This window comes from Meriones unguiculatus, chromosome 4 (genome assembly GCF_030254825.1).
Source record: "Meriones unguiculatus strain TT.TT164.6M chromosome 4, Bangor_MerUng_6.1, whole genome shotgun sequence".
Taxonomy (NCBI): Eukaryota; Metazoa; Chordata; class Mammalia; order Rodentia; family Muridae; genus Meriones; species Meriones unguiculatus.
In genome coordinates this window covers 16846363-16860265 of record NC_083352.1, presented here as the reverse complement: position 1 = coordinate 16860265, position 13903 = coordinate 16846363, and the positions used below count along the sequence as shown (strand labels likewise).

Here is a 13903-nt window from a genome sequence, read left to right as displayed (position 1 = left end):
AGCAAACCAGATTAAAACCCCCAAACAACAAATTATACGTTCTTGCTGCAGATTCGGAAGGAATATACCTGCACATCACAGTGCCTCGGAGGATAGAGCCGCACAAGGGCGGAGATTCAGAAGGGAAGGTTAGTTTTCCAGAGCTGGTTCCCGCTCACTGCGCACCGCTGAGGGCGAACGTTTGCTGACCTCCAGAGCACCCTGGACTGTGGTCACTCGCATAGAAAAGCCTTTTACTTCTTTCTCTGAGCTTCCCGCCCCACTGTTGTTTCCCGGGCCAGCTCCCTTTCCCCATCTGTTTCAAAGTCTTTTTTTTTTTGTTCCTAAATTTCAAGAAACGTTGAACATTTTTCCCAGAAGTCATTTTGGTAGGAAAATAAAATCAATACAGAAAAGATTAATGTAAAATGTACATGACAATGACCCAGAGTGCAAATTGAAAGCTTTTTTTTAGTAGAGAAATTGGTTTTTAGGAAAATTTAGGACATGTAAAATGAGACAAATGTCATCATAAGCTGAATTCCATTAAAGAGAGGACTATAATGCATGTGTATGTATACATACATACATATATGGATATACGAATAAGTTGGGAGACGGTTTGCCTGCCTAGTTCTAGATAATGAAGGTTCTAACAGTTAACGTGTAGGTAGGAAATACTTTCTCTCACTGAGAACATGGAGGATTCAATTCTTGAGTACTAACTAGCCTTCCAGAGAGCACTGCTTCAATCACAAGCATCCACATGGCAGTTTACAGCTGTCTGCGGCTCCGGTTGCGTGGTGTCTGATGCCTCCTTCTAGCCTTCCCAGGCACTGAACGTTCTCCTGCACAGACACATGCAGACACCAAATAAATAAACACTAAATAAATAAATAAAATCATTTAAAATTTAGTTAGCATCCTGTCTGTCTGTCTCTTTCCATCTCTGTCTGTCTTTGTCTCTCTCTGTCTCTCTCTTTGCATGTGTGTGTGTGAGTGTGTGCCTGTATGTGTGTGTGTCTGTTTGGATGCATACGTGCCAGGGTCCATGTGTGAAGGTTAGAGAATAATCCTGTCATGCCAGTCCTCAGGACAGAGCGTGAACTGTCAGGCTTGGAGGCAGGCTCCTTCACCCACTAAGCTATCTCACCAGCCCTTATGTGCAAGTCTTGAAGTTGTCTTTCCCATGATAGAATCTACTTTTGAAAATGACTTTTAAAGCTCTCTTGAAGTACTCTTGATAGTAAAAGGGCACACAGTGAACGGACATTTTGATGAGTTTTGGCATATGCACACATCTGTGATGCCATTAGGACAATCAGTGTACTAAAGGGACTTAACCCTGTCTAAACTCTCCTTATGGGCTTTGGTGCTTTTATTTGTGGCAAGAACACGAACAAATGATCTACCTTCTTTAACAAATATTTACATGTGGTGTGCACATTGGTTCTCTGGAGCTGACTCATATTGTATATGTTAAACCCACAACGCCACAATTCTCTATTTTTCCCACTCTCTAGACCCTGACAACTAGCAGTCTATTCTTGTCTATTCTGTTGACTTTTGGAGACGCACGCTGTTCAGGACAACCTTGCGTTGATCATTCCGTAACTGGTGTGTTTTACCTAATTTTGCAATCTCTGGCCTCGTCCAAAGAAATGTGTTAGGATTGCCTCCTGTGAAAGCTGAAGAGTCAACCATTGTGGGGGGTGTGTGTGTGTGTGTACACGGATAGAGGATTGTGTTAAATGATAACCAAAAACCTCAATCCTGTTTACAATGTAGACACCCCACCACCACCACCTTTTCTTTGGCTGTGCAACCATCAATACACGTTTTATTCGTCATATTTTAGCAACTTTGAATCACTTGTAATGGATATTGAACAGCAGGTAAGCTCACAGAGACCCGGCTTTTCTTCTTTTAGATACGTAGTGATGTGTTGAATTGAGGGACTATGTGACAATTCTGAGTATTTTTTGAGGCGTCTCTACACTGTTTCCCATAGTGGATGTACCATTATCATTCCCACTGCTGGTGTATAAGGAGTCTAATTTCATTACATCCTCACCAACACGTCTTATCTTTTGTCTTTTTGGTAATAATAGCTATTTCAAGAGTCAAACATAATGACTCATTATGGTTTTGATCTTTTTCCATAAACAATGATGCTAAATATCTTTGTTTATATTGAGTATTTTCATTCTTTGTGTGCATATACAGTATTTCCAGTGCCGTTTATGGGAACGTTTGTCCCTTTTTCAATGAATTTTCTTAGTGCTTTTGTGGAAAAAAATTAAATGTAAATAAATGTAAATCAAATGCTATAAATGGAAGTTTACATCTGAATTTTCTATGATATTCTGTTGGCCTTCGTGTCTGCTTTTTTCTTTCAACATCGTGCTGTTTTGATTACTACAGTTTGTTTTTTTTATATCTTGAAGTCAGTTTGGATGCTTTCTTCTTTGTTCTTTTTCTTTAAGATTGATTTGACTATTCAGAATTATTTTAGGTTGCATGTTTATTTTAGAGGATTTCCCTCCCTAATTTTGTGAGAGACATCATTGACATTTAGAAAAGAGTTGCATTGAGTATAAAGATTATTTTTCACGAACTAGACTACCTTTCATACACAAAGTTTCATTTTATATGTAAAAATTAAACTTATAAACAAGTTAAATGTGACATAAGTTGAAAAGTACAGATTTTTCCTATGATGGTATCAAAATAATAATAATAATAATAATAATAATAATAATATTAAAAACTTTAGAGGCTTTAAGAATCACCAAAACAAAATGATGCTTTTTGTACAGTTAGGATAGCACTCAGTGTTGCTAAGCATTTAAAAATTTATCATCAATCTTTTAAGATCATCTGTTCAATCACAATATTTAAGGATTATAAGACAGTTTCAAAAGTTGATACTTTATTTTTTTTTGCAATTTTTAATTAATTTTATTTTCAAGTTCATTGATGTTTTGCCTACATTCATGTCTGTATGAGGGTGTCAGAAATCCTGAAACCAGAGTTACAGACAGCTGTGAGCAACCATGTGGGTGCTGGGAATTAAACCCAGGTCCTCTGGAAGGGCATTCAATGTTCTTAACTACTGAGTCATCTCTCTAGCGCTGGTGGTCAGTATCTTGAATTTTAATTTCAAGCTCAGGTTCCTCTTGGACATCTGAATTAGCTCAGTTCATCCAGAGAGTTAATATTTCCAGTTACACACTTCCCACATTTTTTTTTCTTTTAAACAACGTTTTTATTAATTCTTTGAGAATTTCTTACATAATCCACCCCCCCACTCAACCCTCCCTTAACCATCCTTTCCACTTTCTTCCCAGCCAACATTGAAGTTTCTTCTTTATTTTTTTTTTCTTCTCCCTATTGAATCCAGTTTGTGTTGCCCAGGCAGTCTTGGTGGTTGGGGCCTGCCCCTACTGTGTGTCAACCTATCAGGGGGTCACATCATTAAAATAAATTGTCTCTTCCTCTCCTAGCAGCTACCGAATGCCAGTTGTCAGCTAGCAGCAAGGTTTCACGGCTAGTTTCCTCCGATATTCTGGGGTTTTCTCTCTGTGTGTCTTTCTCTCTCTGTCTCTCTGTGGCTCTTTCTCTCTCTCAGTCTCTCTCTTGACTGAAGTGCAGGCAGCCTTATGCATGTTGTTACAGTAGCTATGAGTTCTATGTGCAGCTTCCCTATGGGTCTAGAAAACACTGGTTCCTTGATGTTATTCACCCCCATGGCTCTTGCCTACTTTCAGCCCCTCTTTCCCGGATATCCCTGCACCTTGTCAGAGGGATGTGATAGGTGACAGGGGGCTGAGTACTTTGAAGCGTCTTCTTCTCTGCATATTGATCAGTTGAGGGTGTCTGTGTTAATTGTCACCCACTGCCAGGAGAAGCTCCTCTGATGAGGATTGAGAGGTGCTCTGGTGTAGGGATAGGAATCATCTTAACACTACGTTCATTTAGCACAATACTGCTTCTTCCGAATGTGGGATGCCTTGCCATTTCTTTGTCCTCTTCAAATATTTCATCAAAGTTTTGTAGCTTTCACTCTTTCGACACACTGGTTACATCTTTCTGGAATATTTTATTTTTTTGTAGATATCATATATGGGATTGCTTCTTTGATTTCCATTTAAGATAATCATCCCATGCTTTAGAATTTTCTTGTTGCTTTCTGTATTCTTTAAAAAAAAGTTTAAATTCATGTATTTCTTCTACCAGAATTTTTAATTGAACCTTTTACTGCTATTGGTATATATGATATCATCTGCAATTAGTAAGTACTTATCTTCTTTTCTAATTTTGATGGTCTGTATTTTTTTTTTTCTTGCTTGATTTCTTTGGGGAGGACTTCAAATAATTGATAAAAATAACAAGTGGCCAGCTTCATCTTGCTCCAGCCCTTAGAGAGAAAGCTTTCAAAGTTCCTGCGGTTACTACAATGCCCTCAGTTGGATGAATACATCCATCCTCTATCTTGTTTGTTCTGTTTTGTTGTAAAGGATATTTAATTTTGCCACATTCCTTTTCTATACGTCTTGATGAGATGAAGTATTTTCGTCTGTCATTTGTGCTTGTCACATTTATTGATTTAGGTATGCTGGCCTATTTCTGCCTCGCTGGGATAAATCACATTTGATCATAAAAAATAATCTTTTGTACTGGGTAGCTGGATGTGCCTTCCAGCATATTTTAGGATTTTTGCACATATATTCATTCAAAGTTTTGGCTGGCAGTTTCTCTATTCCTAGCCCCGTTTCTCACTATCTGTTGTCTGGTTTAATGATCGTGTTTAATCTCAGTTTAACAGCACCTGTGGAAGCATCTCCCCTCTTCAGTTCTTGGTGGAACTTATGAAGACTTTCTAATAACGTTTCAGTTCTGAGGCAGAATGAGACAATGAAATATCTGGTCTGAGACTTTATTTAAAAGAAGAATATTGTGATTTGGAAGTGAAAGATTGACCAGAGGCATCAGGAAGAAAACTGTAAACCATTCTTCCCTTTAGATTTTCTTTCAGATGTTTGTCACAACAAGAAGAAATATGACCAATGCAAATACTGTTTAATATTTTACTTTATTTCATCTTTGTGCTCATGTGTGTGTAGACGTGTGTGTGTGTACAACTTACAGGACTGGTACTCTTTTCCCACTATATATGACTTGGGAATTGAACTAGTTGCCAGATCCCCCCCCACACTGAGTCTTACTCCCTAATACAGGTAGTTACATTTAAAATTTTATTTTTACTATATTTTTATTGAGTGTGTGTGTGTGTGTGCGCGCGCGCGCATGTTTTATGGAGACATGGATGCCCTGCCGCCCATGGGCAGGGCAGAGGGCTACTTGGAGGAGTTGGTTCTGTCCTTCTGCCTTCATGCGGGTTCCAAAGGTGGGCTTGGGCAGCCAGACTTGTACCACAAGGACTTTCTACAGCAACGAGCCATCTCGTTGACCTCAGCACATTGCATTCCTGAATCAATTTGCTGTTATTGGTCTGTTCAGGATCTCATTTCATCAAGATGTAATCTTGGTAAGGTACACGTGTCTAGGAGTTTGGAAATTCCCTAATTTATTATATGTCCGCTCTGTCTGATTGTACTGGATTGAGGGTACCTTTGTTGCTCCTTTCAACGTTCCAGAGACCCAGCCCAGGGATCCTACTTGGCAAGCATTCAGCCACACACCAGCTATTGTTTCAACGAATATCTTGCTTTTTTCCTCAACCTGGATACGGATCTGTCACAGCAACCTAGCACACTGATTTTTCTCTGATGCTTGTTCATATGAATTGATTATGTTAATTGGTTTTTAAATGTTGAGCCATCCACACACCTCTGAAGTCAGCGCCACGTTGTCATGTGTGATCATGTTTATCAGTTATGAATTCTGTGAGTATTTAGTTGTGTGTGTGTGTGTGTGTGTGTGTGTGTGTGTGTGTGTGCGTGCCTGGGTAGGGCATTGACACATGTGATTTTTACTTAGTCCAGTCTTTGGTTTGGGTATGAGGACAAAGCTCTTCTCATATGGTGAATCAGAATGTTCACTCCAATTTTCTAAACAATTGTGTTACTTCCTAAAGTTTTGATACAGTTTTCCAGTCAAACTACTTGCTGTTTGTCTTTAATCACCAGTCAACTTCCAGATAGGGTTAAAGTTCTTAAAATTGTTTCTTTTACATTGAGCAAGTTGCGGCACTGATGTAGCATGAATTGGTTTCGTTTAATTGTAGTTATCTGTGACAATTGTAGGGAGTCCTGTCTGTTTGCTCTTGGATGTCTGTGACTGTATCAGCGGGACTGGTTTCCTTGCTGAGGTCTAATTGGTCTGTTTACTGATCTGATTGTCAGATTCGACAGGGATGACTCATCAGAAGAAACAGGTTGTGTTTAAAAACAAACAAATGTGTTACTGCTTTTGTGTTTCAGGTCGATTGATTTCTCTCCACTTTATACTTCCCATTGAACTCTGATTTCGGATGTTTCCATGCTCCCTTCCCATCATAGGATAGTCCTTGATTCTCTCCTGGACAGAGAACCACCTGTCTGGAGGGCATGTTTCAACTCATTGGAGCTACACATTCTGTCAACTTGGACAGATATATCCACACATATGTACACCAAATTCTCTTGTGCTCCATCTGCGCGCACGTGCGCGCGCACACACACACACACACACACACACACACAGAGAGAGAGAGAGAGAGAGAGAGAGAGAGGGAGAGAGGGAGAGAGAGAGACAAACCTGGTGACCATTTCTCATTTTAATCTTTGTGGTTTTGCCTTTTCTAGAATGTAGAATGTGTTCCAATCACAGTGACAATGTATCTAGATTGTGTATAAATGTTTTCTTTTTCACTTACTAATATGTGTTTAAGATTCTACCCTGCCCTTCAATGGCATGAGTGCTCCTTTCTTTCTCTTGCTAGGTACAGTGGCATTGTTTAGATGGACCAAACTAATCAGTTGATTTTCTGAAGCGCTCTCTGGTTGCTTCTAACTTTTGGTGATTCTATTTTTTTTTTCCTTTTGGTGATTCTAAATGTAACAGCAAGCAATGTTCCTGAACTGGTACAAATTGTTCATTCTTATATAAAAACAGCCAAGGTAGTGATTGCCAGGTCCTATGGTAAGGATATGTTTAGTTTTATGAGAAACTGCCAAACCTCAGTGAGCTGGTGATAAATTTTTATGAAAGTATTGTTTCTATTTAAGAGACTAGAACTTTTGCTAGACCTCAAGTCTGAGTTAATCCCCTGTCGAAGCTCTTTTAAACAACCTGTAGAACATCCCACATTCCTTCCCCAGGTTGTGTTTTCCGTGTTGTTGAATAAATGCTGTTTCCAGCATTAACGGCTGATATCTGCCGCACAAGGTCACCTTTGTCTTATTTGCTTTTCTTCACAAGATAATTATCAAAACACACGTTTGTACAAAAGCATTCTTCTCTGGGACTGGAGCATGATACTTTCACAGAACACTCGCACACCTAAGGCTAAGGGAACACTGCAGAGCGGGCAGAGATTGTAAGAGCCAGAGGATCGGAGGCTTAAGGGACTCTTGAGTGAATCACTATTAAATTTACATTAAAAGATGCATTGTTAACTCAGTTTTGACTTCGAGCAAAAGCTCCAGTCTCTTTCAACGTAAGAAATATTTTCATAGAATTATCGCTGCAATCTTGTTTCTTCACTCTAGCATCGCGTTGGATCTGATGTAGCGCCTTGCAGTGGTCATACGGGGGCGCTGGCAGCAGCTTTGAGCGAGGTCTGGGTTCTGAGCAGCTCGGTCTGCATCCGGGTCTTCTTGAACTTCCTGGTGTCTCCTACAAAGTTCGCAGGTCCTGTTAGTTCAGCAAGGTCACTCAGGCTTTGGGTAACATGGATCAGGAGGGTGAAAGTTGTTGTCACGCAGGTCCTGATACTGGGCAGCCCCAACCCTTGGGCTGTAACATCCTTCATGCCTTCCTGTCTGTGTAGTCTCTTAGGCTTTTTTTTTTTCCCTTGTAGTTTTACATGTTGAGAGTTGATAATATGTATAATATAATATGCATGTGTTTATAAGTTGTTTATTAGTTCATTATATTTGGTACGTAACACAAGCCCTCAATCATGTCTTATTTTTTTATTAGAAATTTGTTTTCCTATACAAAAGAAATTGATAGAATATTAATAATGCTAAAATTATTTTTTTCAAAATATATTTCTTTTTAAACATTCTCAACTACACACCAAATCACACTCTTCTGAAATCAATCAACTCTAAAATCTTACTAATTAACACAATAGATTCTAAAGAATATTTTATTTTTAACGTACTGAGGTATTTTTAATTAACAAGTGAAAAATACTGTCTTACATTGCACATATCTGCTTTACTAAATTATCTATCAACTTGCTCTATTTTAGGTGACTTACATCATTACAGTTGATGGGAAACCCTACTCTCTGCATCTCAGGAACTAGTAAGACTTATTTTCTCTTTTGGCAAAAGGGAAAAAAAAGGCAATGCTTGGTTTTTACTCTTTTAAAGTTTCTATGCAGTATTTAAATTTAGTAGTGCAGTAGAATAATGATCAGTCAACTTTTCAATTTAGGACCCATTAGATCCAGAGTATTGGGTCCATGAGGCTTTTATATTTAATTTTTTAGATATATATATATTTAATATTTATTTATTTTACATATATGAGTGCTCTATCAGCATGTATACCTGTATGCCAGGAGAGGGCATCAGAGCCCAGTATAGATTGTGGTGAGCCACCATGTGGTTGCTGGGAATTGAACTCAGGACTTCTGAAAGAACAGACAGTGATTAAGAGGGCTCTTAATCACTGAGCCCTCTTTCCAGCCCCCAGATTCATATTTTTTAATTGAGAAATAAATAACATACTTGGAAATCTTCAATTACATGTTCTCTTGTACCCAAGCATGTTAAGTTGCATGGATTTCTGAAATCAAATACACAGTAATCAAGTGGCTACTGTTGGGAAATTCAAGTAGTGTCAGCTTTTGGTGTACTAATTATTTATGTGATTATAGACAACCTTCGTTAGGGTGTTTGACATATAAAAGTCTCCATTGTCAGCTTTGGTAACCTCAGTGCAGTACAGTAATGGTTCTTTCCCTATGAAACAGGTCTCCTGTAATTTTGGTTAATCTCTGTTCCCGCCCACAGTTCAAAGCAGCAGCCAATCTTTCTCTGTCTTCATTACATTTTCACAGCATTTCTTCTGGGAAGGATCAGACAGCCAGTCTTTCCAGAGCCTCAGGGATCAACAAAGATGGGCGACAATCCTTGCTCGTCTTCCTTTCACCTTGCTGTTGAGCACAGCTGCTGAGGTTATCTTCAGACACAGCGTCTGCTAACCTCACGCTGGCCTTTCCTTCTACAGTGTGGCCCACTGAAAGTGATTGGAAATTTTTATAAAATTATCACTGGCCTTCAGACTTCTTAAATGCCGTGGTTGTGTTTCAGTCTTCATTTGTCGTCCTTTCTCTACCAGCTGATGACGTTTGGCATAACTGGTCAATGTCTTTTTTTCACAAAATGTTTTCTCCATTGGATTACAGGATACCATCCTGCCATGACTCTGATCTGACTCTCATCAGTATCCCTACCGTTGTCTTTCTGCCTGCATTGCTCCTTCGCAAATTCTGCTTCGTCTTTCTGATCTGAGACTATGAACCTTATTTGTAGTGCATATTCAATCAGTTTGTGTTTCGGTTCAGCCTTGTGCCTATAAGCGTCTTCACTGTTGGCTGCTTGTAATTTATATCTATACATTATTCCATTGCAAAGGATGCCACACCCATTGACTACTTATTTCATAATCAAAGGTTTGCTACAGTTCCTGCTGGCAACTTGCTAAAAGTGAACTTCTAATGCTCTTCCCAAGTCCTCATTTTTTATTACCTGCTTGGCAAATGGCAAGCCATCCTTTTATTGTTGTTGTTGTTAAAAAGCAAAAGGGAAAATGGAAAAGTAATACACTCCTTGGACTCATCTTTAGCGCTTTTTTAAATTTTGCCTTCCCCCAGGTCCAGGGAGTTATTCACCCCTGTGTGTTTACTCTTCAAGTATATACATAATTGGTGGAACATGGTTTCCATCATGACTCCATCATGGATGGCCTGGATGGCAGTGTTAGTCTTCTACCTGGCCTTGGCTTCTGTGTATTTGCCCTGCAGATTGCTGTCCACATAGAATCGGACTCTCTTAAAATGTTGGTCTGCTACTCTCTTCATCTGCCCCAACCCTCCCAAGTTTTCACCATCTGTGACACCATCTCACTGACTTTCTTGTCGCTCCTCGCTTTGTTCCAAACACAGTATCCATTGCTGGTTCTTCATGTATGTAAACACATGTTTGGATCAAGACCCTCTCATTTTATCCCAGCTCTGTCTGAGAGTCCACATGCCTCGTTCTTTGTGTCTAGTAGTCATCTATCTCACGAGCCTTGTCCCGTCATCCTGTATCCTCTGTGTCCACGCTACAACACCCATGTTCCTTGTCATTTAACAGTAGGTGGCTCTGTCTGACCGAAGGCTGTGTGCTGTCTTCCTTCAGTGCTCTATTCTAGGACCCCAAAGAGGCCCCATCCTGTGGCAGACATAGTAGCGGGTATTCGTTCAATGAAGCCATCCCTGACAGTGCCGTCCTAGGGTCTGTCCAGGTGTTGAGTTTTCATGATTCTGCCCATATACCAGTCTTTTAAAAAAACAGTATCAAGAATGATAACACGCTAAAATTGTTATAATTACATCCTGTTATTATATGAAACAATTGCACTTAACATTATTTTTATTAGTGTGTATATTCAAGTTAAATTATGTCTTAAATTGTATTTATTGATTTTACTTTCTAGCTCATTCATATCCCCGAATTTTCTGGTTTATACACGTAATGAAACTGGATCTTTGTATTTTGACTCTTCACGCTTTATGGTAAGAATCAGATGTCTTAGATATTTGTTGTCTTATGTTTTGTTATTGAAAAGGATACACAGTATAATTAGAATGCTTTAAGTCTTTGGTTGCTGAGACTAAACTCAGGACTTTGCATGTACCAGGAGAACTCTCCCATGGTGCTACATCCCAAGCTCCATGTTGACACTAATTCAAATGTTTTACTCCTTGGAACTCTGACCAACTGTCATATGGATAACTGTTATACATGGAAATGCCATGGGAAAGGAGTAGAAAAATGGAGAAAACACACATGTGCCAGGTAAAGAGTGCCCCAAATCTTATTTCCCGAGACTTTGCATTACTGTTTCTACACAATTCATGATTTAATATTATCAAATCTATTACTATCATAAGACTTCTGAAATATTTGGCAGCACATTTTTTTTGTTGTTCTTCTTCTTTAAAAAAAAAGAGAGAGAATTTGGTGTTTACCTGTGTGACTTGTTTTGTAGACACACTGCCATTACCGAGGATATGTTGAGGAATCTCCAAATTCCACTGTGACCCTCAGCACCTGCTCTGGTCTCAGGTAACAACATCCCAGAGAATCTTTATATGTAAATGCAGTGGGAGATGCCTTAAACCACAGCAAGTGGACATAGATCCAGAGAACCTACAATGAAACTCTGAAAGTTTGTTTTCCAGTGGCCTTTCATTCATCCCAACATCTGAACCTAGGTTGTCACTCGGATTAACCCAGCTAAGGGCACCCTGAGCGGAAGTGTTTCCCGGATGCTGGGTTGGGAGGGATGGTCTGAGAAATGAGAACTCTAGAGCACTTTAAAAGCTGGAGGTTTACTTTCTGTCATTATCTAAACGATGGGGAAATGGTCTTCACTGGTTATTTAACTCTAGTAGACCCACACAATACGGTATGAGTTTAGTGCCGGGCATGAGACAGCTAATAAAGAAGACTCCTCGGTGATCAAGTGATTTCACAGAAATGAGTGAATTTGACATTTCTGTGGGAAATGCAAAGAGGTCGTCAAAGGAAGATGACTCAGAAATAGAGAAGGGAGGCTCTGTGTCCTCTCATGTCAGTGCTTTCAAGATGTCTATTATGAAATCTGCTTTTTTTCTGAATTTCATCTTGTAACTACCCGAACATCCTTCTTAGAATTCTCATCAACATCTAGGTCTTTGTCTTCCTTAATGTATTGTATTTATTGTATCTGTGGACCCGAACTAACTTATGCCTCAGTTGACCTCACCGTGACATTTCCACACAACCGTGCACCATGGCTTCAACTCCCTGCTCTTAACACCCTTTCCTCTTCCCTGTGGCTACTTCCCTTGTAGCCTTTCCATTAATTGCAGTAGCCCTCAAAAATTGTCTTCTAACCCACATTGAAAAAAAAGAAAAGAAAAAGAAAAAAAAGATACTTGTCTTTCTGCATCTGCCATGGATGTTGTATCATTTAACTCCATCATCTTCCTGTATTTGGCATGAGTTTTTGTGGCCAGACGGTACTCGTCTCCGTATATAGCTCCTATTTCCTTTGTGCAGTCACCTGTTAGAGACAGTAGGTAGGTTTCACATTTTGGCTACTGTGAGTACTGTTGCTGTAAACACAGCACTAGGTTCCTTTTAGGTCCCCTGACTCTGTTTCTCTCTGTGTGTCGTGGTTCTGCTCTGACACATCATCCATGAGCTTGTGTGTGGGAAGCCTGGTCCCAGGTGGTGTCACAATGAAAAGATGATTGCTGGTGGGTTGATCCATGATGAGTTCACGGTTAGGGGCTAGGAGGTGGAGGGGCCTAGGCAGAGGACGGGGGTCACTGGAGTGTTATCTCTGAGGTGTCTGTCTTGTTTCCCTCCCTCTTTGGTTTCTGCCCAATGTCTTTTCTGAGACTGACATTCCACCAAGGACCATGTATGGATATAACCTAGAACCTTTGCTCGGATGAAGCCTGTGGTAACTCAGTAACCAATTGGTTTCCCATAGTAAGGGGAACAAGGACTATTTCTGACAGGAACTCAATGGCAGGCTGTTTGACCTCCCTACCCTCCAAGGGAGGAACAGTCCTGCTAGGCAGAGGAGGACTTTGCAGCCAGTCCTGAAGATACCTGATAAAACAGAGTCAGATGAAAGGGGAGGAGGTCCTCCCCAATCAGTGGACTTGGAAAGGGGCAGGGAGGAGATTAGAGAGGGAGGGTGGGATTGGGAGGGAATAAGGGAGTGGGATACAGCTGGGATACAGAGTTAATAAAATGTAACTAATAATAAAAAATAATATTAAATAAAAAATAAAAAATATATAATGTAAACTATTTCTGTTGTATAATATACAAATTTATTATTTATAATACATATTATATTACACAGAAAAAAAAAGAATGGGGGCTTCTCGTAGCAGCTCAGTATCCAAACGGGTTCCCTAGTAATGGGAACAGGGACTGTCTTTGACATGAACTCAGTGGCTGGTTCTTTGATGACCTCCCCCTGGGGGTGGGGGTGCAGCCTTACCAGGCCACAGAGGAGGACAATGCAGCCAGTCCTGATGAGACCTGATAGGCTAGGGTCAGAGGGAAGGGGAGGAGGACTTCTCCTATCAGTGGACTCGGAGGGGGCAGGGAGGAGGGATGGAGGGGGCTACAGCTCAGATATAAAGTGAATAAACTGTAATTGATAAAACAATAAATAAATTTTAAAAAAGAATGGGGGCTTCTCCTGTGCTGGGCCTGCTGGTCTGTTGTTAGCATCGTGGTGGTGGTGAGTGTGGACCATGTCTTAGCTTGGACTCTCTGCATCTAGGCTCCGCCCACGGCTGGGGAGTCAAGCTTGAAGTTGCCAACAAATTTGTACTTTGCTGCTAGTTGCCTTTCTGACTCCTCTAGTCCCAGAACTTCTCCTCTCTCCTCTCACTAGAACATAACTTGTCTTGTGCCTCTTCTGTCCCTGAAACATACCTAGTGGACTTGAATTTTGTCTTCCT

At 40.1% G+C, this 13903-nt stretch overlaps 1 protein-coding gene across 1 annotated transcript in view; it reads left to right on the top strand.

The window, feature by feature from the left end:
- Positions 1-13903, top strand: part of Adam18 (ADAM metallopeptidase domain 18) — a 56589-nt gene that overhangs the window by 563 nt on the left and 42123 nt on the right. The window contains exons 2-5 of the mRNA XM_060381273.1: positions 52-128; positions 8405-8460; positions 10864-10942; positions 11419-11495. Of these exons, the coding sequence (XP_060237256.1) occupies positions 52-128; positions 8405-8460; positions 10864-10942; positions 11419-11495 (289 nt within the window). The remainder of the gene's footprint in view (positions 1-51; positions 129-8404; positions 8461-10863; positions 10943-11418; positions 11496-13903) is intronic.